Source organism: Aquila chrysaetos, chromosome 22 (assembly GCF_900496995.4).
Source record: "Aquila chrysaetos chrysaetos chromosome 22, bAquChr1.4, whole genome shotgun sequence".
Classification (NCBI taxonomy): Eukaryota; Metazoa; Chordata; class Aves; order Accipitriformes; family Accipitridae; genus Aquila; species Aquila chrysaetos.
The window spans coordinates 10,314,104-10,342,089 of NC_044025.1; the positions used below are offsets into that span (position 1 = coordinate 10,314,104).

Genomic DNA, 27,986 nt, shown 5'->3' on the forward strand with positions numbered 1-27,986 from the left:
AACTGGAGTTTGCCCGGCTCCTCTGGTGATAATATCCACAGTGGGACTTTCTCCCCCGGGGTAGGGGCAGCCCGGAGTGGGTGTGATGGAAGGAAAATGGGTAATGAACTGGAATCACACTGTGGGGGCTCTCCTCCATCAGTGGGGAGCAGAGCAGGTGAGCTCTAGGGATTTCTTCTGTCCCTTGATCTGCTGATTCGATGCGCTTCTGGGAATGGCAGGGAGCTCCCGAGTCAACAGCTCCCGTCTCGCGTGTGACACGAAGTGAAGCCCCGTGTGCAGACTGTCGCCCAAGTGCCCTTTTGGCATTTTGCTGCAAACTTGTAATTCTTGCAACAATTTGTGCAAATTTCCAATTGCAAAATGCGGACTTGTCCTGGCAGTTTTGGGCGAAGCTAATGGACAGTGTTGGGTGGATGATGCTGAAACGGTCCTGCGTGGGAGCAGCTCTGAGGCTCGCCTGGCACCGCCTGCTTACAGATGTTTGCTTTTAGCCAAGCCTTTCGTCAGCTGCCTTTTTCCCCGTGCAGGATGGGGGCACAAGAGGAGTGGGGTGAGAAGAACCATGTCTGCAAATGCTTCCAGTCCACCATTAATAGTCTTTTGCTGGTGTGTGGCACCTACAAGCAGAGCAGCCCCCGTGCAGCTATCGGTGACCCCTTCCTAGGCAGTGAGTGCTGCTTGGGGAAGGGTGTTTGGTGGGAAGGAGGTCAGCAAGCTGCGAACCCAAGGGTACGCTCCTGTGTTGTGAGGAATGGGGAGGGAAAGTCAGCAAAAGTTTTCCAACTGCTAGGGCAAGGAGGTTTTGATGTTTTTCTGGTTACTTGGTGAATAAGCTGGTTAAAGGGACTATATAAAATGGAGGGGGCAGCCAGGAGAGCATGTGTAGTATTTTTCTTACTGTGATCTGAAGAGCTCACTGACACGCAACACCAGGAATACCGGCCAGTCCTGGGAAATCAAAATGCACCCTTCTTCTTGGTTTACCTACCAAGGAGGTGAGCCCTACGTTTCCATTGTGTGTTACAGAAAAGTGCCCTGGTGAGGGTCCTGATGAGGAAGGGGAGTGTAGGGATGTTCAGGGTGGAGATGGTTCACAGCTGTACTGTGAATTTGGTTGGATTGTCTGTGTACTCAGGACTTCGATTAAATGGAGTTATCACCTATACCATTAGAAGAGAGCCTCCATACTCTGAGGTTTTCTTGCTTCCATCTTTTTCATGCTACAAACAATAGGACACATCTCCTTTTCTGAAAGCCTCTTTCTCCCCACGATGGGAAGCGGTGTGGGCGTTAGAGACTGGAGGGAGGAAGGAGGATGCTTTGGCCCTTACACAGCGTTCATCCTCTCTGTGCCGCTACGGGCAGGTTTAGGAAGCAGAAATGCATCTGCAAGTTTCCATGCTTGTGTTGTAGCTGGTACCAATGAAGCTGAGCGTGAACTGGAGGAGCAGGAATTGTGCAAGTACTGTGTGCTCTTGGCTCTCCTCGCCTTTGTACTCATGCTGGTTTTGTCTTGCAGGCTAAGAATAAGGAAACCGGTGCTTTAGCGGCTGCCAAAGTCATTGAAACAAAGAGCGAAGATGAACTGGAAGATTACATGGTGGAGATTGAAATACTGGCGACCTGCAATCACCGGCACATTGTCAAGCTGCTGGGAGCGTTTTATTGGGATGGCAAGCTCTGGGTAAGAGGCTGTTGCTGTGTGTGACCTGTATAGCTGTGTGTGTCTCTCTCTGCAGAGAGGAAATGGCTAAGTTACGGTGAAGCAAAACCTCTGGAGCAGCTTGAAGAATCAGTGTGAGTTAAAAATGACTCACAAGCTGTGCTCTACTCACTGCATGAACAGTGCATGGATTTTCCCCACTTTCTGCGATGAGCAAACTATCTTCTAACTAAAGCTGCTTATAAATAGCCCAGAGAATATCAAGAGAACTTCACTGTAAAGTGAAAACTGGAGTTGTTGGGGTTTTTTTCACCATTTGGAGTTTGTAAATGTAGAAAATGCAGCACCGGATAAGGGCATCTCTTCCCCACTTAGTCTCTCTTTTGAAAGATCAGATGGAAGGCTAAGCCTGGCTTTTTGATTTGTGCCTTATTTCTGGCTCAGCATCTGTAATGCAGAGGCAACTGACAGCAAGAGCTCCATTTCCCATGGCTGTGGAGGCACAGGGACATAAAATGCAATCCAGCGGGTTAGTGCAACAGCTAGTTGTGCTGTGGCTGGAACAGCAGGTTCCTGCATCTCTTTCCCCTAGCCCAGCAGGCTTTTTTTTTTTTTTTTTTTTTTGTTCTGTTTTTTTTTTTCCCCTGCCTGCTGTTTTCTTTGAGTCCTTGGAAGCAGAGGAAGGTGAGCCTGAAAGGCACCTTCCTGTGTGCTGCCACGGCAAAAGTGCAAGCGGCTGGAGAGGGTGAGGGCACGCACCCTTGTGTATTTGCCCTGTGCTAGACTCCAATAACTGTGTGCCTGTGTGCGTGCAGGTGTGCCTGTGTCAGGATAGTGGAAATCGGGTGAAACTCGTGAAACCCATCTCTTGCAAGTTCATCTGCTCCTTCTTATAACTACTGACAAGTCGGGAGAGTGTCAAGGGTGCGTTCAGCAGCTCTGTTACTTTTTTCTTCCTCTTTTTAATGCTTCAGATACCTTCATGACCTCCCAGGGTACTTACTAGAGTTAAAAAAAGACATCTCAGCTTTTGAGATTTGCACTTGTGTGAGCTGAGCCGTCAGATCTGTCGGTCCCTGCTTGTTTTGCCAAGGGAGCCAAGGCCTGAGCGCGGGCTGAGCTGCGGGGCTGTCGCTGGAATAACGCAATCCATGTCTAGTTCATTCCTCGGTTAAGCAATGCGGGAGAGGTACTGTTTCATTGGGCAATGTGTGCTTATTCAGCAAGCACCTTTTGCAATGTCAGCATGCGTTGGTGTCCTTATTTAAAAATCCATTGATAAAGCCCCTGACTTCTCTGTGACGCCCCGCTCAGAGGGCTGCGGTATCCAGTGCCGCGTGCTTCCTTCTGTCCGTCTTCTTGCTTCGAGGGAGCTGGGCTGCGAGTTGTCCAGAGACTTGGTATTTGGATGGCCGCTAATCGTGATGCAGAGCCCTGGGTACGTTAAAGAACAAAGTAAATATGTGCCCTTCTAAGGAAGTGGAAGGCAAACATCTCTCCTAGGAGAGGACTTGAGATTTGGACAGATTGCAACTGCAGCAAGGCTAATCTCGGCAAAATTAAAAAGGCAAACATACACCGAGCTTGGGCAAGAGATGGGGCTGGTTTATATTCCACCCTGTTGTGCTGTTTTTACCTCCCTGCTCTGTGCCTGGTCTGCCTGAATTTTATACGTTGGCCTTGTTCGTTCTCTCTAAAATGTCAGCCCCCTCCCCTTTCCCTTTCCACCTCCTCCCCGCAATAGGAAGCTTTGCCTTCCTTCCTGTAGGGAAAATGGATTGCAGAGCTCCTTGGCTCTGCTTTTGTCTAAGAAGTGCTTTGTAATGTCATATGCTTGCCGACCTACTAAAATTAAACAGCCTCTTTGAAGCTACTGGAACAAGAGCGTCCTGTATGAGGCTGTCCCGTGAGGGTAGACGTTACGGCCCCGTCCATTGTTTTGGGAGGAGGATCGTTCTCTTTATTTAATTATTTGAGTGGCATTTGCATTTCATTGCTCAGGCTGTTCTTATTAATGCTCTAGTGTTTTACTGGCTTTGAGGGAAGTAAATAAGCCAGGCTGTTACACTTCTGGAAGGGTTCTAGTCACTACCAGGTTTTCCCTAAAGTCAAAGGCTTCCGCTTCTCGGTCACCAGCGCTGCTGGGGAAAATTTGCATCCAAATATAAACACCGGCTTTCATTGTCTTGTCCCATATCCCATCCCTACTTCTGTCTGTGTGTTTGTTTTAGCCAGCATTTTGCTGGACCATTTGCAAATGGTCCATTTGTATGATGGGTGCATGGACTCTACTGCGCTTTTGGCTTCAAGCGGCTCAGGCTTCGGGTAAAACCGCTGTGGGTGCGTGTCTGGTCGGTGATCCGCTGTGGTTTCCTTGTCTTCGCGGCCCAGCGTGGAAGACAATGTTCAAAGTGAGAAAGGGGCAGCAGTGGGAGCACGCAGACAAGCTGGCAAGGGGTCCAGACGTGCCCGACCTCCTGGATGGCAGGAGCTCTTGTGCTCTATTCTAATTTATGGCTCGGTCTGTGCCACAAGCAGTCTCAGCTGGCAGCGCTGAGAGGGGCTCAGTGGTGAGAAGGGCTCTTGCTAAATCAGTCTGTTGACTGTTCTCTGACTCTTGAACTAACAAGGAAAATATGTGAGGAAACCTGGCCTTCGGTGGTGGCTGCTGCTGCAGAAGCTTCCTTGTCCCTTGCAAGCTGCGTTAGGTCCCCATGGCTCCTCTCTGCCAGGGTTTGGCTTTGTGCTTCAGTAACCAGAAGGTGACATGCAGTATTTATGGAGCAAAAAACCTTTCTGTGCAAAGGGAAGTGGCTTATCCGACAGCAGCTGCGTTGAAATCCATAGCACTGAAATGAAAGCATAAGCCAGAAAATTCCTCTTGCTTTTACACCTGATCGGCATCAAGCTGAAGGAGGAGGAGAACCCAGTTCTCACAAGGGACAGAACAGAAGCCCGCTGCGAGCCACAGGCAAGGGCTTGGTAGACCCCAGTGAGTCCCCAGGAATATAACTGGTGAGATGACAGCAACCAGCATGAACTTCCTCGGCATATAAATACACTGCAGAGATGCTGTGCCCTCACCAGCAGTTGCTATCTCGTTCCATTTCCCCTCCACCTTCTTTTCTTTGCTTGTGGCAGAGGCCAAGCAGTCTTGTGCTGGTTGAAAACAGCCCAGGGAGGCTTGCAAAACTGCGGTGGTGGGAGCTTTCATGATTTTATTTTATTTTTATTATAAGCCCTGTGGCATTTGATGTTCTTTTGCATAAATCCCAGCTGCTGGAAATGGGGGCACCAAATGAAAGCTGAGAATCTCATGCTATTAAAAAAAAAGTCTGGTTTGAGTCCTTGTGGCTGGGCCACATTTTAAAGTCTTTTTTCCTGAAGTGCGATGTAGGACTTGGAAACACAAAGGCAAATCCTCCTCACCCAACATACATGCAACTTTAAAAACAGACGTTTTAAAGCTATTTTGTGACTGAGGAACGGGACTAAGGTATGGCTTTTGAATGCTTGGAATCTGCACTGATAATTATTAGTACAAGGGAAAGAAAAACAACAGACCTTGTGTGTTGTGTCCCTCTTGAGGGCTATGTAGTTGTTTGTTTGGTTGGTTGGTTGGGTTTTTTTTTTCCACCTTCCAAAACAACACAAAAAGACTGAAACCTCAAAGGAAGGGAGGAACTTTTGATCTCTTGCTTCTGAACCTTTCTGCTGCTTCTGAGTGTCTCCTCTCGCAGACAGAGGAGCGATAAGATGACTGGGGAGGGGAGTCTCGTTTGGAGTGATGAACTCCAACTTTCCTGTGGGAGATCTCTGCTCCCAGAGGACGGTGGTCGTCATCACCAGACAACCCAACACGCTGCGGGGGCTGGTCCGCGGAGTGGGGCAGGAAACCCGGGATCCCTCCTGCAGGAGCCTGTCGAGATGCTCCAGCATCGAGCCTGCAGGGCTCTCTGGAAATGAGTTGAAATGTCATTGGGCCCCACGTATTTAACCGCAAGACTCTGCCGGTGGTGGCACAACTTTTCTAGTGAAGCACTGGGGAATTCTCTTCCCCCTCCCTCCTTTTCTATAAACCGTGGTTGCTATAGCAAATGGGCTTTTGAATAAACAGACGTTTCCTGGAGATCAAAGCAAAAATCACTGTACCGTGCAGGTAACCCTGCCTTGCCGGAGCATTTTGGTGATGGTTAATTTAATCAGCTTAGAGTTTCTTCTCACTGGCCCGCTCTGTGGGTATGTAACTCGTATAGCTTGCAGATAGACACCAGCTTTGTAGCTCGTCTTTGTACTTCCCTTAAAAAAGTGTTTTGCATTTTCTGTGGGCAAGCCCTGACCTGTTTAGCCAGGGACTTTTTGGATTGCTACCCCTTTGATATGGATGTTGACTGGAGATTTGGGCATTCTTGAAAATCCTGTATCATAAAATGTTCATTATCCCATGCAGTAGACTGCTGGGCTATGTAAAGCATCCGCAGCTTTTAATTCTCTTAAGTTGGAAATACCTTTTCTTTAAAACAAACAAAAAAAGAAAGCTGATAACAGTATCAGATTCCCTAAGGTTTCCCTTAGCAAAGGGAGGTTATTGTATCTTGCAGGGATGTCTCGCAGGGTGAGCAGCCTGGGCTCTGGCTGGATGCCCACAGGGGACCCTTTTGCATGAATGCTGTACCAGAGCAGGGCTCTCCAGGCTTCTCAGTCATCTGTCCCTGAGGAATCCGAGGGCTATTCGTGTCCCTTTAAAATTTCACTTGGCAGGAGAGTTGCGGTCTAAACTGGCCCTTCCTGCTTGGCCTCGTGTTCCTAAAGCTTTGTACCAAACTTCCCCCCAAAGTGCTTGAACAGTTGTTTGCAGCTCGCGAGTGTCGAGCTACGCATATTGCTTGAGCGTAGCAGAGGAGAGACCCAGAAAAACAAAGTGATCCCAAACCTGCAAACTTTGTTAAACAGCTAGCCAGTGTCCTAGAGGAACAACCCTTTCCTTTCTTTCCCCTCCTTTCCCCCAACTGCAGAAACTTAAAGCCATGCCAGATTTGGCTGCACCCTGAGAGCCCCCGAGAGCACGCAGCGCTGTGCTGCTGGCAGGGCTGTGCTCTGGTACCCGGGAGCTGCTGCGGGATAAGCCCCGCTGGGCAAACCGGCGTGGGGGTGGTGTTTGCTGGACCGGTTTCTAAATTCCTACCAGTCCAGAATTTGGGCAGAACTGCAAAACAACCCCAGTAACTTCTGCAGGGTAGGTAGGCGAGGAACAGATGTGGGCAGACGTCTGCACACATCAGGACACGGCATCGCTGTGCCCCAGGAGGCTGGGAGCGTGGCAGGGTTATCACTGTCTCCCCTCCCTGTCCTTGGAGTCAGCTGGATGCACATCATCTTGGCCAGGACTGGAAAAAGCGATGTAGCCCGGTGGTTTTCTGACACTTCCCTGGGCTTCCAGCATCAAGCAATTTGCTGTTCAGAGTAGCATTATTGACCTGAGTGGGTAATGACTTCTGCTCCAACCTTGGGACTGTGTCTTCGCCACCTGGGATGCTGCGGAGCGGACATCTGGGTGGCATCCTCCCTCCCCTCCCTGCCACCCGCTGCCTGCCTGCGAAGCAGTAAGGCTTCTCTCTGCCTCACCCTTGTGCAGGTTGTTTACTGCCTTTCCCCAAGACATGGAGGTCTAAGTCTTCTTCTGCCCTCCCCTCCGCTGTAAAGCTGGGCAGCGGGTTGCATGGGATCAACGTGTCTGCTCCGTCTTGTGAACGTGAGCTTTAGCATTCAGACTCCTGGCAAGTCGCTGGAAGTCCTAGTCTGGGTAAAACTGGGGCTTTCCCTTAAAGCAGGGATGGAAATGGAGTGATTTTGATCAACCACCAAGAAAGACTTATGCAGCAGGCAAATTACCATAGCGCAGCCAAGTTCAAGAGCGCTTCTACAGGTAGCAACATGACAATGCAAACTAGAATAGAAGCCTTTGTCTACCATCCTTTATACAGGATAACGTTGCAAGAAAGGTTATTGAAGCAATAATAGTGCCTTGTGATTACATACCCTTGTCATCTATACACCATGGAATGCTTTTATAAAAGAGACCTGGTGTCATTATCCCGGTTATTAGAAGGGAGAGTGGAGGCACAGACAAGAATTTGCCTGAAGTTTACTCAGCAGGTAAATAGTACTTGGGAATAAGTCTTATGTGTTGAATCCCAGTCCAGGGTTATAACCATAAGGCCATAGCTTTATGAAAAGAAAGCAGCAGATGAGAAGCCTATAGGCAAATCAGTTTTCAAAGCACTTTAAAACTTTGTTTAGAAGTGAATTGCAATAAGCCACGTTCCCACTTGGCTGTCTTACCAAGGGAAATGCTAAGGAACAATGTTTGCATATAAATGAATATTTATGAACTACCTGTGTATAGGAGACAGTACCTTGAAACCTAGCTTCAGCCTATGCCCTGGAATGAGCGATAGATTACAGGTTTAGACTTCTTTATTTCAGATAGAGCCTGAAAGTTGTCATTTGGGAGGGATGGCCTTTTGCAGACCTTATGGCTTGGGGTGGTTTCTATTGACTTCAGAGCCCTCACTGAAACGGTTAAATAGCAATATTCTTGTCTTGTGTGATGAATCCAGACACCTTGTGTTCTGAATTTGGGGATGATCAGAACAAATAATCATTTCTAGGAGATGCCAGGCAGGAGTTGAAAACTTGTAAAGTCCTTTGCCACCCCTTCAACGAGTCATCCTCCTGGCCAGGTGAGGCTTTGAGGCTGTGTTGGAACTGCTGGCCGTTAATAAAAGCCATTAGGAAACTTGTCTTGGGTCAAACTCCAGCTCTCACGGTGAGCTCTGCCCTTCTGAAATGCATCATCTATTTTAGATGCTGGCACAAACTTGGGGTAGTTGATGTTGGCGAATCTTCCCACTGATGAAGCAGCAACTTGTCGCTTTTAGCGATTTATATTTGAAAGGATTTTCTGCATTTTGCTGCCCATCCAGTAACAAATGCTTTTGATTAACTGCGTGGCCTCTAAATACTGATTAACCTGGTGAGAGAAGGGGGATCCCAGTCACAGCCCTCCAAGGAGCAAAGGCTTTGCCCCGTGCCCGGGCAGAGAGCCATCGCCTGGGTGTTTTTCTGGTTTCTATAGTAAACAAGAGCGCTGGCCTTCCTCTTGCCATCCCTTGAGTGCGACGCTGAGAGCCCTGAGCACTTGGAGCCAGTTGTGGCCTGGTCCCTGAAGAGAGAGCTCATGTTTGAGCCTGTGCGTGTTTCAGTTAACCCTTCCCACAGCGCTCAGCATCCCAGGTACCACTGCCTCGTTGTGGCTGCGCTGACCCTCTCTGCTCTGCATCTCGTAGCTGTTTGCATTCGCTGGCCACGGGCGTTCTTCGATTCTCGTCCATCTGGGATGCCGGTTAGTAGGTCGGAATGGTGAATTCAAAGGGGTCGGATATCAGCCCTTGTCCAAAGAAACTAAATGCCCTGGGTGATTCTAGCAAGGGGAAGGACGCTTTTTGTAACGTCAAAACCATTTGGTTAAACTAAAAGGAGTTTTGATTTGTTCTGCCAAAATTTCAGTAAGAATGGGAATATTTCTGCCAACCTGTGGGGGGGTAGTTCAAGGAAATATTTTGTAATCTCAGAATGACTTAGATGTGAAGAACTTATCCTCAGTTTCTCTGTGATCAGCAGGGAGCTCTGCATTTCAGGAGGAGTATGCAGCGTTATCTTTGTTCTCAATAAAGCTTTCCTACTCTGACACTCTGTAAGCCTTGGGTTTCCTCACTTGCTGCCCTGCATCTTCTTTCCCCCCACTCGTTATGGGGACAGACTTTTTTTTTTTTTCATTTCAAATATTTTTCTCTGTAGGTTATTTTGTTCAGAAAAGGGGGGGGAGAAAAGGTTTATTATATTTAAAGTCTCTGAATAGTGTCCTTGTCTGTATGGGAAAATTGGCAAGCTTGGAGCACTCTTACAGAGAGCTAATTATTTCGCTTCCACCTACAGCATATTTGCCATGTCAGACAAGCTGTTGACGTTTGTGCTCTGCTGTGGCAGCAAAGAGGCTTCTGGTGGCTTCTGTATTGTTTTATGGCCTTCCAGTGTGTGCTGAGGGCCGGCTGCAGCCGGAGGGGAGTGCGTTGCTGGTGGCTTTTGCAGGTGCCAGTGGTTCTTGGGTGTTCGTCCCCTCTTGTGTTTGTGGCACGCTGGGGCTCTAGAAATGAGGTTGGGAAGGATGGCGTGTGTCCTCAGTGCGTAGTAGGCTGCTGTAGCGTCTTGCCCTGTCTTCAGCCCCCAGCAAATAGCTGGAGCAGCTCAGCCTTGCTTTGAATCAGCCCATCTGGCTTACAAGCAATGCTGGCGTAATCTGTTCCCCGTTTTCTTCCAGCCCTTTGGCATGTGTTGGGTGAAAAGTGTTGGGCCGGAGGGTGGTGGGGAAAGTGCCAAGTTAAGTGGGCGTAGGAATGAGATCCACCTCCTCCCTCTGCTCCGTAATGTAAACTTAATCCTTGGACTTCAGTCAGAGCAGGGCAAGGCTGGCTGAGATAATGGGGGGAGACTCGACATGCTTGCAAACAGAACTTCACTGGCCAGCATGGCCCTTGATTTTAAAGGAGAGAGTAGATCTGACCAAATCATATTTAAAAACCAAGGTGGTGCTCCCCAAATCCAGCCCCTGTGGTCCTGTGCTATGGGGGGAAGAGGGGAGCTGCTCCTGGGAGGGCTGATCCGGCGTCGCTCGTCTTGCCTCTTCTGGCAGCCAGCAGGACAGCATAGCTTTGCCGTTAACCACCAGAACTTGGGTTCAGATGTCAAACAGATGGAGTAAAGGACGTGCTCCTTGACCGTGCCTAAATATATCACTGTGTTCTTTCCACCAGCGAGGAACGGCTCCGTCCTCTGGGGTTTGTGTCGCTCAGAAGCTGAATCCCCTTTCTTAGTCCTGGCAAGTAGAAATGTGTCCACGGTTTTTGCTGGAGCCACGAGGATGGGCTCAAGCCCATCAGCCCAGGGGATGTGATGGGCTTGGAGGGACAAGGGATGGAGCCAAGTGGGGTGGCTCTTCACCCTGTGCTCGGGTGTTTGGAGATGTTGGGTGCAGGCAGAAGCCCCGAGAGATAAGCAGGGCTGGATAGAAGCTGTTCACGGGGAGAGTGCCTGGCCTCCCTATGTGTCCAGGCCATAGTCGGGCTGCAGAGGCGGTGCTGGCATCTCAGGGTACACGTGGAGGTTACCGTCCATGTCCCAGATGGCCGCTCTGCGTGCGGGACTAGGCTTTGCCTGTGTGCCTCTGGCATGGAGTGGTCTCAGGGTGGAGCTTGAGGTCTGGATCCATCATTTATCTGGGTGGCTTTGGGGCAAATGGCCATCTATGTTCTTTGTGCTACGCTTCGTATTTGCTACAGCCGGTGTTGCTGAGCCACGGGCATCCCCTCCAGGGGTTTTGTGCAGATCATGGCCCCTGCTCCAGGTGCTCCTGACCTTGTCCGAATCTTCTCAGACTGCTGCAGTAACACGCAGAGTTTGAGAACAGAGCTAGCTGTTGCCTCTGTCCTTTATTTTCCATGGCACGTGGATTATGGGGGCTGAGCAGTAGTGTGGGATGGCCACCAGCAAGCTGCTGGGTGACTTTGATACTGAAGAAGTGGATGGGAGAGCCGGCGTTCAGTAGCTGGTGAACAACCGTTGCAGGTAATGGGGCAGGAAACTTTCTGCCCTTTTAGTACCAGGACTGAGGGCTGTAGGAGGATGCTTTCCTGGACTTGCTCTGTCTCCTCTGCCTCCGAGTCGATACCAAAAGCCCTAGAGACTGTCTGGGCTCTCGACTTCCCACCGCTCCCGCAAGGCTCGGGAAGGAGCCTGTCTTGCCCACGGCACGGGATCCAAATGCCGGGAGGAGAGACCCGCCTTGCCGTGACTCCTCCGTACCCTGTCGCAGGCGGGGAGGTCTAGACTGTTTCCTCCCAGCCCTCCTGCCTGCGGTGCCCGGGGAGTCATCCTCTGCTACGGGTGCCGTGGTGCCGGCATGGGGGGGCCTCTGGGAACGCCGGTTCCTGCACTGCAGGGACGCTGTCCCCCGCCGAAGCCAGGAAACATTTTGGGTGGGTTGGAGCAGTGCACACAGGGGTGCTGTTCCTAAGGTGGGCTTCTCCTGTGCTGCCGGGGAGGGGGGTGCCCTGGGATGCCCGCCCGCGTGTTTTGCTCCGCAGGGGTAGAGAAGGGTGAGGAAGGCACCGCAGGCTGCGAGTCCCTTTCCGACGGCGGAAGGGCGGCACCGGGTTTTGCGGCCGAAGCCTTCGCCCTCGGCGGCCGCGGTGCAGGGAGCTCGGCGAGCCGTCCCCGCGGGGCTGGGGGCTCTGCGGGACGGACCGACCTGCCCGTGCCCCGCTGGAGGGGCTGCAGTGGGGGCTGGCGGGGAGAAGGGAAGGGCTCTGCAGCTGCAAAGGCAGCGGCTGTTACTCAACGCGGCCGTCTGTTGAAATTCAGGCAGTGGTACGTGCCTCGCGGTTTTTGCCCGCGGTGATGCTGCCTCGGAGCGCTGCCTCAGCTGCCTTCTCGCCTCCCAGCCACCAGTTTCGCTGCGGTGGGAGGAGGATCCAGACTTCCCCCTTTGGGCAATCCCCTTACAGTAAAGTGGGGCCTGCTCTCTTGCTGAAAAGCAGCTTTGTAGAATTCACCGTAAGGGGGTTTCTTTCCCCCTTCCCTCCCGCACGGTAGCACAAGCGGGGTCCTCTCGCTCCCCTGTGCTGGGGCTTGTCGTGAGGCTGAGCAAGCCAGTGCCTCCTGTGTGAGGTGGCTTTGGCGGTGGTGTCCGTCGCCTGGATGCATGGGAGGAAGGGTGAGCTTCGGCTCGCAGCATCACTGACTCAGCAGATCAGCCCAGCAGGCAGGGTGACTGCAGTGGCAGCGGGGGGATGCTGCTGCAGTGCCGGGGGTGTCGGGCTGCTGTAGGCGGGCGACCCTGTTAACTGTTCTGTACCGTACTCCCACCTACCCTTCACGTCAGGCAGGTCGTCTCCGCTCTCTGCAGCACCAGGACAGCCTGGAGGCAGCTGGGGCCCCCAACTCGCTCAGGCTTGCTTTTTTTTTTTTTTTTTTTTTTTTTTTTTTTTTTCCTCTTCCCTTTGTTGCATTTTTGCTGAATGCGAAGGATTTCTGCCCCCTGCCCTGCCACGCTGCCCCAGAATCACAGGAGCGGTTGTTGTTTGCCGCATTTCTTCCGCTTTTCCGGTAAGCGGGTGGGCGATGCCAGGAAAGCCCTGCGTTCCCTGCTGCCGTACCCGCTCAGGCACGTCTGCCCCGGCACCTTCCTCCGGCCTCTCCCTCCCGCGTCTGTGCGTGGTGGCAGCCTGGGGACCTGCCACCCTCCTCCTGGTGCGCTGGCCCTGCAATGGCAGCTCTGCACGGGGAAGGACCGAAACCGCTGATGGCAAGCGTGGCTGAGGCCGGCTGTGGCGCGCCCTGCTCCTCTTCGTCCCGCTCGAACTCGGAGAGCGCAGTGATGGAAGCGACCGCTGCTAAAAGCAGCGTCCCCCCAGAACCTTTCTGCCCACTCAGCATCCTGGAGAGAGGGGAGGTGGAATGGGTGCGGTGGGTGGCAAGGAGGCACCCTGGAAAGCGTTCCCCTTCACCAGCTCGGTCTGTAAATGGAGCACAATTTACTTTACCGCATTTACGTTTCTTCTCTCCCCAGTCCCTCCGTGCCAATACAAGGCAGGAGAGCTGGCAGCTGTGCCAGAGGGTGCTTTCTGCTGTGGGTGGCCAGGACACCTCTAAGTTACCCCATGAAGGTGGCAGAGCCACGAGGCTGTGCGTGGGCGATGGAGGCTCTCGCGGCAGCAGGATGCTGCGGGTTACCTTCTCCCTGGCGGCAGGCAGCTGCTTAAACAAACAAAATGAAACCCTCTGCTGCAGATTAGGAGAGGAAATTGCTGAAGTACTTCAGTTTTGAAGCAGTTTCTGGGCCAGGCAGAGTGGATCTGGGGGCAGACAGATCCCGGGGACACAGACAACCTCCCGTGCCCGCCGGAGCTGATGCTCAGGGCTCCACGGGAGGTGGGTGGTTGCGGTGCTTAGCATGGCGTGCACCCATGTAGTAATGGCCTGGGTGCTCTGGAGCACCACTGTGACTCCAGAGCAATTGGGCTATTCAATATGCAACTGCAAAAGCAGCAAAAATCACAGGAAAAGCCCGCAGGCGCCCGCCACCTCCAGTGACTTGGGAGTGACTGGGCTGCCAGCCAAGGGCTCCTCCATCCTACGGGGAGCCGGTGGCCTCCCTGCACAGCCCGCTGCGCTCGTGGGAAATGCCGGGCTGCCCAGGGCCACCACCGCCGAGATGAGCTGCCCCCAACTTTCCCAGCTGATGGCTCTCTCCCCCCCTCCTTTTCTGACTGGAAGAGGCATTTCTCCAGTACTGCTGCCGAGGGAACAGTTCATGGGCCTCTGCCCTCTGACATGCCAATGGGATGAGTAAGAGCTGGGCTGAGGGTGTGTCCTCTCCTCTTAATTGGGCTTCAATTGCAAACTTCAGTTCAGGGACATCAGCTGTTCCACCCTTGGCGACTGTGCAGTGTTTGGTAAAAATACCTTTCAAGATAAGCTTTTTTTATTCCTTTTTTTAAAGTAGAAAGTTCTAGGGGTTCAAACACACCCAAGAGGCAGGACCAGTCTTGCCCAGGGTGGGAGGAGCGAGCAGGTTCTCTGTCCTACCCAGGAGGACTTCAGTACCTGGGCAGGAGACGTCCCTCCTGGTTTGTCAGACCCAGGAACTGCGCTGGGCTCTAATCCATCTTAGGTTTGGTTTCTGAGTTAGTGTCCCTCTGGGCCTCTCCTGGTGTTAGGTGCTGGAGGGATTCTCCTGGCACAGTGTCTGATCTGCTGTCTTGAGCTGCAAAGTCATATAATGCTTTTTCATAATGTGTGGTGCCCCCTCACTTGGGTACAGCTTGAAGACCTGTGTCTTTAAGAGCACTTAATTTAAGCCATAGCTGTTTCATACATATGTATGTATATTTATTCTCCTGGGCAACCCCAGGCTCACTGGACCCTGCTTCCTCTCCTCCCAGGCAGTCACTTATTACTTGAGCAGCTGAGAAAAGGGCCCCAGCCCCCTCTGCATGCTCCGCTCCCACTTGGGCTACAAAATGCTTCCAGGTCCTGCTGTGCCTAAAGGCAGGATTAGGATGAGCCATGGAAGAAATCAAGGTCACTAGCAAAGCCCTTTAACTTGAGTGGACTTTTGCTTTTGAATTTAAGTTTAAATTTAATTTTGCCCATGCAAAAGTTTCTTGAAAGGGAAAGATTATGTAGCTTCTGCATGCTGACAACTTCATTCATGCAGTTTCACTAAAGGTATAGGAGAAAAGAGCCCTTTTTTTTTTTTTAATAGCAGTGCTCAAACTGTGGTACAAAGGTTTTGAGAGGTAGTGAGAGCGGGTTCCTTTCTCTGTCTTTAAACCAGCTGCCCAAATCTGTTCCTGTGCGTGCAGCTCGTGCGTCCCTGTCGAGCTGCAAATGAGCCCAGCGCGGTGGCTGGGTTTCTTGGCGGTGGTGTCGGAGCTGACACCACGGGGCTCTGGCTGTGCTGGAAGGCAGCCGTCAGTCGGTCGTGTTGCTCCTATAGCTCAGGAAGGGGAGCTAGTGGCAAATTTTGCACGTGCCTGCGAGGTGTAGTTGCAACTGCCTATGGACTGAAAAACTAAAATGCTGATAGCGTCTAATCCCCGGGACTAATAACAGCTTTGAGGTGGCAGCAGGAGGGAGAACCATTGCTGCTGCGTGTGCCCTCTGGCAGCCCAGCGCAGCGGAGGGGCTGGGCAGCCTTTGGTGAGGAAGTCCCTGGATTTCTTGCGCGGAGGAAATCATTATGAACAGGATGTTTGCTCCAGCCCCGTTCCAGGCTGCTCGCTGCAGACCCTGCAGCGGGTGCTCGGACCCCCCTCGCCTGGACCCTACGCAGATGGAGGGGGAGGTGTGGGTGCTCCCGCCAGCTCTAATTAGCGTGAAGGGGCTGCTTTCAGGATGTCAGCATTGGGGCAGAGACCCCCATGGGTCTCATATCTCTGGTTCACGAGACCGCAGGAGCTTTTTTGGCACTGGGTGTGCGAAACCTCTGTTTTGCGGTGCGGCCGTGCCTCTGCAGCGAACCCTGTGCTGGGTCCCTGGTCTTGCAGGTCGCAGGGGGTTTGCTGGGGACGGCCGAGCACAGCGCAGGCAGCCGCCCCGTGTGGCTTTGAGAGGTGACGTGAGATTGTCACTAGAGCAGTTACTGCTCCAGCTGTGGCTTGGAGTAAAGTAGTCAGCCCATATATCAAAGCACATGGAAACAGTTCTAAGCAAAGAGTTAAACTCTTTGCAGCCCTTGGGTAGATCACCAGCCTCCTGGCTGCACAGATGCACAGGCTCTTGTCAAGAGTTCTCTTCTGAGATCCTCCCAACTCGTTCCGGAGCAGCAGGCTGCCCGCCCAGGGTGTCATCTACCACCTCCCCGCCCCGATCCCCGCTGCGGGTCTGGGGAGGGTGCCTGCACAGCCTCCGCTCTCCGCAACCCTCCTGCATCCCCCAGCTCGTACACAGAGACAGCCCTGTGCTGCTGCCGCCGGGCCTTCCTACCTGCTGCAATGGTAAAACGTTTTTTTCAGGCTGGCCCTGCTCCTGGAAGGAAGTGTGTGTGATGTATGTGCTATGGGATTGCCAGTTGCATTTGTTTAAATCAGGTTTTCTGGGCTGAAACGAGCCCATTAGGTTTTTGGATGTTCAGACAATCTGGCCACACCCATAAATTATTCTTTGGCATCTCTGCCCTTGTTGAAAATGCATATTTTTAAGTTTTCCATATTTCCCATATTCCCAGTGCCTGGCTTGCAGCCTGCTGTGCCTGCATAAACATACATGGTCATGCTGGTTCAGATGGACTGATTTCCCTAATTTTCTCATTGCTAGACCGCGAACCCAAATGAAACTTTGTGAGATGAAATGCATCCCACACAGATCCAGAGCAGGGTGCGTTGTGCTTGGCCCTTCCTCGTTTAAAAGCTCAGCATGTCTGCCCAGAGCACATTTCAGCTGTGCGAGCTGTGTGCCTGGTGGGAGACCTCAGCACAGCATCTGCCCGGGGCTGGGGGGGATGGCATTGGGCTCCCAGGGACTCTGCTGACCAGGGCACCTGTGGCTGTTACCCAGCTGGGTGCCCTCTGTGTGTCTCACCCCTCAAAATTAAAATTACGTTTCTTAATCTGGAGGCTGTGTAAGAGGAGCTGCATCTGATGCCAGTGGACTTCATTTAGTTGGGACACACAAAGAGGCAGAAGCTGTAAAGCTGCTTGCTCAGCATTAACACGGAAAGCACACAAGTCACCTGGATGGCAAAGGCCATGTTAGTGGCTGATTCGGGCTCAGCTGTTTGAAGTTTTGGGACTGTTTAAATTCAAGAGCCGAGTGAGCCTGGTAGCACAGACAAGCTTCTCATCAGGCCTTCTCTGCTGACTGAATGTAAGGGAGGCTGTTGCTTGAACCCAGAGACCACCCTGTTTGGGCTGGTGAGTTCCCGAGGTGCCTGGATCGGCCGGAGCAGGGCTGGTGGTAGGTTGGATGGTCTGGCAGAGGACAGGTCCCACGGGCAGGATCGTGGTATTGCTGTGCGGAGGTACTGTCACCAGGCTGGCTGTGCCAGCAGAGCCCCACACGTCCCCTCAGCCTCCCAGAGCGAGGGCAAGCCTTTGCCCTCCCAGTTGGCAGGTTGGCATTGATGTGGGGCTTGTTTGGGGTTTGATTCTGGCACTTTGGGCTCCGAGGAGCCCAGGAAGGGCTGGTGTCCGCTGGTGGTGGTAGTCTGCTCTGATGAACGTGATGAGGAGCACTATGAAAATACTTTGTTGAAATGAGCCTCCTAGAGCTGTGTTGGGGTCGTGGTGGGGCACAGGGGTCCAGTGGGGATCTCTGTGCCTGGGGAGACCATGGCAGGGGGCAATTCTTTCCTTTCCCTTTGCTAGTGAAGCTGCTGATGCTCTGGTTTAAAGTATAAACTCAAGCAAGAAAAAATGTGTTGACATGGCCCATTTGTGTGAGGGCTCTGCTGTCCCGCTGGTTTCTTCCCTGCCAGGCTCCTGCTCAGCTCCGAATTGTGCATATTTATTCTCCTGGTTTGCAAATGGTTCGAATGTCTTCCCAGTTGCTTCTCTCCATCTGCCTGCTCCAAACGCTTCCCCAGGCCTGGCCTCTGGTTATTCTTCTCCGCTTCCTCTGACGGTGCCTGTGTCGCACTGCCCAACCTGCCTGGGTTTCTTTTCTCAGCATTGTCTTCCCTCCGACTCTTGGACCTGGGCCAATCCTCGCAGAGCAATTCAAGGTTTGCTGCATCCCAGCACCTGATCCTGCTCCCTCTTCTCCTCCAGAACAAAGCAGTTGTGTCTTCCACCACGATCCAGGTCAATAATAGCATTTGCCTTGTTCACGTGTAGGAACTGCAGGACGAAAGGGTGGGATGTGGCTTGCCTGGAGCTGCAGGATTAGACCATGGGAAAGAGGGACCTTGAACCTTCTCCCCTCTCTCCCCTCGGCTCCTGGTCCAGTGCTTAGAGCTGTGTTGAATAACATGACGTCCACTTGAAGGGCTTAGAGAGCTATGCTGGTAAACACTGCCTTTGGTTTGTTCAGTCGTTGTCCTCAAAATAACTCTGGCATTTCACCTCTCCGGTATGTTGCCCTGTGTCGCCTCGACAAGGAGAGGAGCTTGTCGGGGAGGTGAAGCATCTCTTGTCCCTCGTAACCTCTGGCTGCTTGAAATTTTAATCTGTTTATCTGAGCAGCCTCGTCTGCCCCGAAGGGGAGCAGGGGCTGGCACTGAGCCTTACCCCGGCAAGGGCTCTGGCTGAGTTTGTGCAGAGGTGAGGGGGAAGAGGACCCGCATCCCGGAGGTGCCGGGGAAGGGCCCACCCAGTGGGTGCTGCCCACCCTGTGGGGGGACAGCAGGGGACTGGCAGGACTCTGTGCACGTCCCTGGGAGAGAAACAGCATCAATCTGGTGAATGTACTCGACCTCTTTATTGACATAGTTTCCCTTCAAATTGCTCAAGATCAAGAGAGCAATGAACTACTGAGCAATGGGGGAGGAAAAAAAAGTGAAAAAAAATTAAAGACCCGACAGCCCTCTCCATCTCTTCCTTGCCAATTTGCCAAAGAAAATCCTGCCTGATTTCTCCCAGCCACGTCAGCTCCCAGCTATGACAGCTATCTCATCCTGTTGGCAAGGCTTCTCCCTCTAGCAGCCCGTGCTTCAAAATGCAACGGGAAGAGATGTAAACAGAGGAAGATGGAGCTGAAGCTGGCTGCTCGGGGTAGGCGTCCAGGTACAGGGCCAGGCACGACTGCTCTGGGGGTGTTGCAGCGATGGGGACGGTCCCTCTGAGATGGCTGCTGTAGGCGGCGTGCAGGATCTGGCCCCAGGGCTTGGGTGATGGTTTGTGCTGGGGCTGCCTGGGGCACGTGTCCTGGGGAGCACCGAAGCCTCTGCATCACCGTGTGGGGCAAAGGGGTGGCTTTGCCGTGCGAGGAAGCAGAACCCAATGCTTTTGTCTCCTCTTCCCTACCCGGTGGGCTTTGCTTAGTGTGACGTGGACGGGACTTTAATTCCTCTCTCCTTGTTTCCCCAGATCATGATTGAGTTCTGCCCAGGCGGGGCGGTGGATGCCACCATGCTGGGTGAGTGCAGCGTGCGGTGCCGGGCTCTTCTCCGTGCTCAGGGCGATGCCCGCAAGGCGTTTCCAGCCTTCTGGCACGCTTTCAGGGGCAACCTTCGGACAGACGGCAGACGGGGGTGCCCCAGCTTCTCCAGCTACCGTTTCTCTCCCATGAGTTTGCCTATTTTCATACCCGGAGCAGAAGGTGTGGCAGCCCTGGGGTGTTTTTTGAGCTACTTTGATGTCCTTTTGTGATTTAAATGCTGCTGGGATCAGCAGATCACAAGGCATGGGGAGAAGGGAGAGTCTGGCTGGAGGGGAAAGATGGCTTTAAATATTTATCTGCTGGAGGCTCTGGGCGCTTGGGATCCCGTTCCCACAGCTTCCTGGGAAGGGCAGCGGGGCTGAGATGTTTAATCTGGGTGCCTGTTGCGATGAATCTCCCAGGATCTTCTTGCTGACTTCTCCATGTGATATCGGTCATCTGGTGAAGCAGCAGAGCGTCGGAATAAACTGCAGTTTGCAGTAATTCCCGGAATCTTCCCATTTTTAACTCCTCCCTTCCACATAGAGCCGCTGGGACCGGGAGTATGTGGGTGTTCCCCAAAACAGCCCTGGCTGGTGCCACAGCCCCTCTGTGCCAGGGCTGTACGGACCCCGGGGCAGGGTGACATCCCCTCTGCAGGGTGCTCTGACATCCTCTTGCCTGGAGCCCTAGGACAGAGCCGCATCTCCCTGGGGTTTACTCCCTTTCAGCTCTGGTATTTCCAAAGGCCTTGCTTTCTTTTTGTTTCCAGGAGAAGTATGGACCCAAATTTGTCATCTTCGATTGAGCCCCTAAAACTTAAGTTTCCTAAAGGAGGCACCTTTAAAGCAGGTCCAAATCACTGCATGAAAAAGTACCTTTTCTGAAGTGCTGGAGGAGATGATGCCTTCCCCCTGGAAAACCTCAACAGGGGTGCCCTGTCTTTTGGGACACAAAAATCCGCCTGAGCATTCGTGGGGCCTTGTCCATGGCAGTCAGTCTCTGGAGGACCTGGGAAGGGGAAGCAGAGAAAACCATGAGCAAGTGGTCTGGCTGTAGTGCCATCACCCCTGAATGGGGGGCAGGAGGAGCTGCAATTCAGAGCTCAGGAATGCTCCTGGCATTAGTAAATTCAAAGTTGCCGAATGCTGCCCATTCTACCTCCCCATCCCCACCAGCAACTGGCGTTTGCCTTTGAAATCTTTTGAACAAAACCTGTGGCCCACTGCACCTCACTTTTGCCAGATGCTCCAGGGAGAGTGAAAATCATCAGCTTTCCCCAGAGCGAGGGAGATCTTGGTGAGGAAGAGGAGGAACGAAGTGGCTGACTCGGCATCCCCCAGCCTGTGGTTAAGATCCTTGCTCGGAACGAGCATCTGTCCCAGTTGCTGGGGTCCATCCGTCAGCCCGTGCAGTTTGGGCAGTTGGAGTTCTCTAAGGCTTAGTGTGCTTTGCTGCACACTCAGCTGTGCTGGAGGAGGGATCTGCACTGCAAAGGGCTTGCGGAGGGAGGGAGGGAAGCTCGGACGATGCTAACCATCTGGAAGTTTGATGGTTTGCAGAGCCATCGCCTTGGAAAGCGGTCTGGGATGGTAAAGGTGGCCGGGCAGAGCTTAGCAGGGAGGTCGTCCCAGTGGTCGCGTGTCCCCGCAAGCTTCAGAAATAGGGACAGACAGTGGGGTATGAACTGGTGTGCTGGTACCTGGTGCTACCTGAAAATACCAGCTCAGAGCAGTAGGGATAATGCTGGTTAGCATTTTATTGCTTGTTGCTTTGGGAAGTGGCATGTCCCTCCTGATGTACAGGGGGTTACGCTGCATCTCTGCAGCAGGGGTAGCTCCCTGGGGGTGAGAGCGTGGCTGCATATGGAGCTGCTGAGTGTTCACGCCTGTGTTTGACCCTGCTGCCGCCCGCAGCCAAGTTCAGCTCCCTCCTGTCTGCAGCATCGTCCTCATGCTGGGCAAGGCCCAGCTTGTCTGCAGGGACCCATTTCCCAAATCGGCGGGGAACTCGCAGTTCGGACCCCCGTCGCAGGCGTGCCTGGCTCCCCCTCCTCGTCCCCCTCACCCGCTGGGCCAGATGCCTCAGCCGTGCATCCCTGGGAGGGAGCTATAAACCAGCAGCTCCAAGCAGGCAGGCATTGCGCTGAGTGCTGGCTTAGGGAATAAATTATCTTAACAAGCTGATTTGCATTGGTCTCCCGCTGCTTTGACACGGACAGTGGTTTTTAAATGGTCTGCTGGGTAGCCCATGCCTTCCTGCTGCTCAGGTGGAGCATCGCTCAAATCCCTGTCCTGTTTAATGGTTCTTTCCCTCCCCACAGAGCTGGACCGGGGCCTGACCGAACCTCAGATCCAAGTGATTTGCCGCCAGATGTTGGAAGCCCTCCATTACCTCCACAGCAAAAAGATCATCCACCGTGACCTGAAAGCAGGCAATGTGCTCCTCACCCAGGACGGGGACATCAAGCTCGGTGAGCTGCGCGGCACAGGAGCACGGCAGGCGCTTGCTGGGCTGAGCCCGTTGGGAGAGCTGCCGTGGGCGATGGTGCTGCTTGGGACCATTTCACGCTACGCTAATGACAGCCGCGTGCTGCTGGGAGCTGGATTGTAGTGTTTGGCTGTGCCAGAGCATGGGGGGGATTGAAGGATGCTCTCTGCCCTGCCTGCGGGACGTCAGCTGCTTGTCTGCTGGCTGACGAGCTCAGGCAGGAGAAGGTGGGGGAAAACTTCGTATTGTTTTGTGGGAGGCCAAATCTACCATCGAGCTGCGTGCTGTGCTTAGCCCCCAGCCGGGCACCAAGACTCACTGAGCCACAGCCGTGCTCAGGCCCTTGGTGGACTTTACTTTTGTGAATTTGCTTAATCCCTCTTTGGACTCGATTTTTGTGCTCTTTGGCCTGCTGAGCATCCTGTGCAGGGTGCCAGTTGGGAGGGCTGGGAGCTGGAAGAATTTGTCTTATCTCCAGAGCAGGTCTGGTGGTGACAGGGTGAGTTTTGCCAAAGGGTTGCTTTGCCAACTCGCTATGGGCTTGAGTTAAATTGGCATCCAGCTACCTCCTGGGGGATGAGAAGGTAGCTTTGTCTGTAGGAACTGGTCAGAAAGGTGCAGAGGGGTGCCAGCAGCTGTGGGGTGTTCCTGGCATGTGTCTGTGGGTGCCAATAGAGACCGGCCAGCCTGGGAAGATAGAAACCTTCTTGTGGCCATGGGTTGTGCTCCAGTGTGAAAACACACTGCTGGCTTGGGCCAAGGGTGACCCACAGTCAGGGGCACCCTGAGCCCAGGGTGCAGGTGGATAACAGCTCTTCCAGAGGTCATCAGGGCCATCTCAGAGAGCAAACTGACCTGAAGTGGGCTTGGTACCCTCTGCAGGTCTTACCAATTTGATTTGGGTTGGGTTGGCTTCAGCAGCTCTCTATAGAAGGGACAAAATCAGGGAAAGGCATCACGCAGTGGCTGATGTGCATAGGACTGAAGGGAAGAGAAAGAATGTAACAGGACTTTGGTTTTTCTGGTGTAAAATGAGACTTTTTGCTATGAAATAGCAGTCCTGAAAGTAATCTGCCATAGAGCTGTTTTTGTTTGTTTGTGGGAAAGATCTTGACTTCCCTCTAGATGTGTAGGGTTTGGGTTACAGTAGGGATGGCTTTTTATGCCCCTGTCTTATAGTACATGGGAGGGGAATGTCCCTGGTGGTTATGTACCCAAAAGCAAATTTAATTTCTGATGCTCAGTTTAGAGAAAACAGCACGTTGTATCATGTTCTTGCCTTAAATGTGTGTTTGCTTTTAAATCTGCGTTTCAGCCAAGTGTGCTAATTCAGAAGGGTCTTTCAGTTTTCCTACGGCATCTAATGTTACTGCTCTTTGCAGCTGACTTTGGAGTGTCTGCCAAAAACATTAAAACCTTGCAGAAGCGGGACTCCTTCATTGGGACCCCTTACTGGTGAGTGACCTGCTTGCTAAGAAATCCCGTGTTTATGAGGAGCTTCACTCTTCTGAAAATCAGGCTTGCTCAGAAACGGGGAGCCGATGGCCTTTGGGGTGCGTTGGACCATAGTGCCTTACCAAGCATGGGTGGGAGGATTTTAACAAGGAGTCTTGGACAGTGTCCACACGTGCAAGGGTTTTGCTTGCCTGAAGGGAGCTGTGAGCAGCCTCAGTGGTGCAGTAGGATTGCCCGGTGTCGCGGTACCCTGAGCTGGCCAAGGGGCCACCATGCTTCAGGCTTGGAGGAGCGAGGGACACGCGTGTGCTCGCGTGTGTGCGCTCCCCGCTTCCCCCCACCCCGGGGGTGGAGTGGGCTTTGAAGCGACTCCAAGCACATGGGAACGACTCCTCGCTCCAGAAACGCAATCTCTAAATCACCCGACTTGCTGAAGGAATGGAATCGGCGAGGATTAATTTATTGTCTGAAGCAACATCCGCGCCAGATGTCAATGGCCTGGGGGTTTCCATGGGCTGCCTGGGCTGTCTTGGCTGGCCTGCAGAAGAGGGAGGGGGTTGCACCCCTTAGAAAAGATGCTGCTTCTTCTGAAACCCGGAGCTAGGAGGAAAGGATGTTTTTATGCAATGCTGTGGATTATTTAAAGCATTTAATTACTGCTGCAAGGCTCACACTGTGTGGCAGTGGTGTCATCCCTCCCCATCTCTGCTCCTTCGTCTGCCCCTTGCAGGATGGCCCCGGAGGTGGTGATGTGCGAGACCATGAAGGACACTCCATACGACTACAAGGCGGACATCTGGTCCCTGGGAATCACGCTGATTGAAATGGCCCAGATCGAGCCACCCCATCATGAGCTCAACCCCATGAGAGTGCTGCTGAAGATTGCCAAGTCTGACCCCCCCACGCTCAGCTGCCCTTCCAAATGGTGAGGGGTTCTGGGCAGCAGAGTACACGTTTCCCAACTTACACAGTATTTCAAGAGAGGAAAAATAGTCGTTTCTAGCAGTATTGTTTAATTTGAGAACCCATTGTAGGATTCTAGCTGTATTCTAGGTCCAGCTGTGCGCTAGAGCCCCGAGAGCACTGCCGGCTGACGGCAGGCTGCTCGGCGCTGCCTGTGCCGTGACCGTGCTGACGGTGTGCAGGCAGCATGGGGGGAGCTGCTGCCCACCCACAGCCCTGCTGAAGCGAGGGTGATCCTTGGCTGTTTTCAAAACATCCTGGTTTTGTACGAAAGGCAGATTTTACTCTAAACCTGGAGATGGCCAAGAACTCCAGAATTTCTTTCCTGGAGTCTGGAAAGCCTCTTATGCATTTAAAAAAAATCCAATCAGTTAATTTTTAAAAATTTTTTTTTTAATCATGATAAAACCCGCTGCATGATAGCCAGCAGCAAATTACTGGGAGAGCACTGGAGTCACAGGTGTTGTTACAGCGGTTCAGGTAGCAGGCAGGAGCCTGGCAGTAAAACCCAGCAGGCAGGGTGGGAGCGCTTCCTCTGGAGCAGCTCAGAAGCCAAAACTGGATCAGTACGTGCTCTGTATCTCAGAGCTGCGCTTTGCAGGTTGAGGGTGCCCTTCTATGGGGTTCCTGGTCCTTCACAGCCATCCTTTCACACTGCGGCTGTGGGGATGGGTCCTGGAGCATCCTTATGCACGAGCAGCTCCACCCATGGGCTCCCTTTGGAGGATAACTGCTGGTGTCTTCTCCGATCTCTCCACCTTGGCCCTGGGGTACAGTGGCTGGTGCTCAGTCCCACTGTCTGTTGCCATCCCAGCTAAGGCAAAATCTAGTCCCTCGCTTGACCACATTGCTGATTCTCTTACAAATAATCAGAACAACTGAGCACAGGATTTCCCATGCTAGGAGCGAAATGGTGATTGTGGCCAGTTGGAAACTGGGACACAACCTGCAAAGGGGTCGAGCAGCCCCTGTGGTGTGTGAGGCCTTTCCCTTTTCTGAGCTTCTCATGAATGGCTGTGGTTTAAGGTCGCTGGAGTTCAGAGACTTCCTGAAGACAGCGCTGGACAAGAACCCGGAGACCCGGCCCAGTGCCGCCCAGCTGCTGGAGGTAGGGACCAGCACCAGCCCCTGGGCTGGGTCTGCGGCTGGCGTCTGTGTCTCCCTGGGTCTGCGAGTGTCTGAACCACCTGTGTCTGTACAGCCTGCTTCTCCTTAAGGACGGTTAAAAAAAAAAAAAAAAAAAAAGTGCTTACGGGCCCTAGACTGGTTTCAGATAATTTTTGTCTAGTTTAGAAAGTTCATAGTACTTTTGAGCCACTAAAATGCTCCAAAAGTGAACAGCAATGTTTTTGCCTTGGGAGCAAACTGCAGAGCCCCTATGGACACCGGCTAGAATAGAAATGGCTCCTGTCGCCTAAAAATGCCCACGTAGCAGCCAGCTTAGATGATACCTGGTTATCCCAGATTTAAATTCAACTCCTTTCCTTTACTCCCGTCCCCTTTCAAAATAATAGCAAAAACCTGGGAGATGCTTTTCCCCACTGACTGCAGATGCTCTCGCTCTGCAGCCCCAGCAGTCTGGCTGCACGCTTCCAGTCCTGCACCCAAGTCAGCGGCGAAGAAGTGTGCAACGGTTTCTGCAAACCCGAGGGACTCCCCAGCCTTTTGCTGAAGCTCAACACGAACACCCCACTGCGTGCACTGAGCGATTCGAGCCTGATTTCAACCCAACCTTCCCCCATGCTCTGTTTGCACCCAGGGATCCTGCAGGCTGGCTCTCTCCCCGCTGCTGGTGGCACTCTGCGGGCTCGGAGCTGCGCTCTGGAGCTCAGCCTGCCTGCAGTGAGGGGGGACGTCTCCTCCGCAGCAAGAGCCCCTTGTTTAAGTGGAACCAGTGCTTTTGTTTGGGGGATGTTAACATAAAACAGCTTTGCAGAACACCACGCTTTGAGCATCCATGTGCAGAGCTGGCGCTTAACCTCGGCATCGTGTTCTGTCTTGTTCTCCCTCATATGTGCAGTACCTATCTGTAAATTCATCTGGGGGGGGTTAAGCCTGGTGACACTGGCAAGAACCGTGTCCTTAGGTCTTTGCAGTTGTTTTAAAGCAAGAAGTGGTCCTTGCCATCGCCATCCCCGTGCGGTCACTCGGCCGTGAGCTCACGAAGTCTGTTTTTTGGCCACCTCACGCATGTGCGTTGTGCTTGGCTTTTCAGCATCCCTTCGTCAGCAAGGTGACCAGCAACCGGGCCCTACGCGAGCTGGTGGCCGAGGCCAAGGCTGAGGTGATGGAAGAGATTGAGGACAGTCGGGATGAAGCGGAAGAAGATGACTCGTCGGAGTCTGCCTCGGTGAGCACTCCCGGCCCCGTGCTGGCAAGTTTGCCACTGCGGCTGTGGTGGGGGAAAGAGCCCAGCAACTTTTCTAGGCTCCAAAAAGCTGGTTTACAGCTATTCTAGGCCCCATCAGGTGGAGGGGGAAGCGGTTGCTTGGCCAGGGAGGGGCTGTTTTTCAGTGGCTGCCAAGGGCAATGAGAAACAATGAAGCTGGCTCACAGGAGGGGCTTACAAGAAGTGTTTAAAAAGAAAAAAAAAAAAAAAAAAAAGAAAAGTAGGCCCTGGTACAGGCTGGAGAAGCTGGAGTGGAAGCACCGCCAGCAGCACGTGGTGCAGCAGTGAGGCACCACCAGCCCTAGGAGGGAGCTCGGCAAATCTGCCCCTGAGCTGGGCTCTTTGAAGGGGACATCTCAAGGCTGCCTGGGCAGCTTTGCTGGGCGACATGCCTCGACCTCCCTCGTCTGTGGCAAAGGACAGTGGTTAATCCATGGTGGAGTTAGCCACGGGAAAAGGTGTTTGATATGCAAATTCCGAGGCTGCATCTTAAGAACTTGCAGGTTCTAGAGCTTCCCCGCTGTGCTGTTTCCTTCCAGCCAGTGTCCATAGTCCTTGGGACCACAAACCTGGAGAAAAATAAAAGTATCCCAGGGCAGATGTCCTAAAAGGGAAGATTTCCTCCCAATAACTCTTTAGCTGGTGACTTTGGGTGAAAGTGGGTGACTTTGCTCTGAAGCATGGGGAATGGCAGCTCTTGCAGTTGCGTTAAAGCGGTGGTGCAAAACCCAACACCTTCCCTTCGCTGTCTTTCCAGCCCCCTGGTAAGCACAAGCGGGACCCTTCTGAGGCGAGTCAGCTGAGTTTTGATGGGGAAAAGCCTCCGGACTCTTCCTTGCCCAAGGCAGTGAATGGGCCTGTGGGGACTGGCAAGGAGACCACAGATGGACAGAGCGATAAAGTCTCAGATGAAGGAATAAGCAGTGACAATGACAAACTGGAGAGCAACCGCTCCACAAAAACCAGCTCTGCCACCTCGGCCACCCAGGGCAAGCCAGACATCATCTTACAGCCTGGACGGCTGGGTAACTCAACGGAGGGGGACAAGCAGCCCGGGCCAGGCAGAAAGGAGCGGAAGAGCATCGGGGAGCATCCGGAGAGCAGTCACCTGGAGAACTTCACAGAGGAGAAGCTTGCCAACGGGAGCTTGGATCCCCCAGCTCCCTTCCCTGGCAACCGTTCCAAAGGGGATTCGGATTCTGGCAGCACTTCAGCCTCTGAAAGCATGGACCTCACCATCTCCCTGTCTGCTGACCTGTCCCTCAACAGAGAGAGTGGCTCCATCTCCCTGAAGGTAAGAGTGGTGGGCAGAGGGTGTGGAGAAGG

General features: G+C 52.9%; 1 protein-coding gene across 2 annotated transcripts in view; it reads left to right on the top strand.

The window, feature by feature from the left end:
* The window catches only part of STK10 (serine/threonine kinase 10), a 52,860-nt gene that overhangs the window by 11,614 nt on the left and 13,260 nt on the right, over window positions 1–27,986 (top strand). Inside the window, exons 2-9 of one of the 2 annotated variants that reach the window (XM_029998176.2) lie at window positions 1,523–1,687; window positions 19,312–19,360; window positions 21,687–21,836; window positions 23,236–23,308; window positions 24,039–24,233; window positions 25,298–25,379; window positions 26,487–26,621; window positions 27,418–27,954. In XM_029998176.2, coding sequence (XP_029854036.1) covers window positions 1,523–1,687; window positions 19,312–19,360; window positions 21,687–21,836; window positions 23,236–23,308; window positions 24,039–24,233; window positions 25,298–25,379; window positions 26,487–26,621; window positions 27,418–27,954 — 1,386 coding nt within the window. Of the gene's footprint in view, window positions 1–1,522; window positions 1,688–19,311; window positions 19,361–21,686; window positions 21,837–23,235; window positions 23,309–24,038; window positions 24,234–25,297; window positions 25,380–26,486; window positions 26,622–27,417; window positions 27,955–27,986 lie in introns of those variants that run through there. The other variant, XM_041119370.1, reaches the window with a different exon arrangement.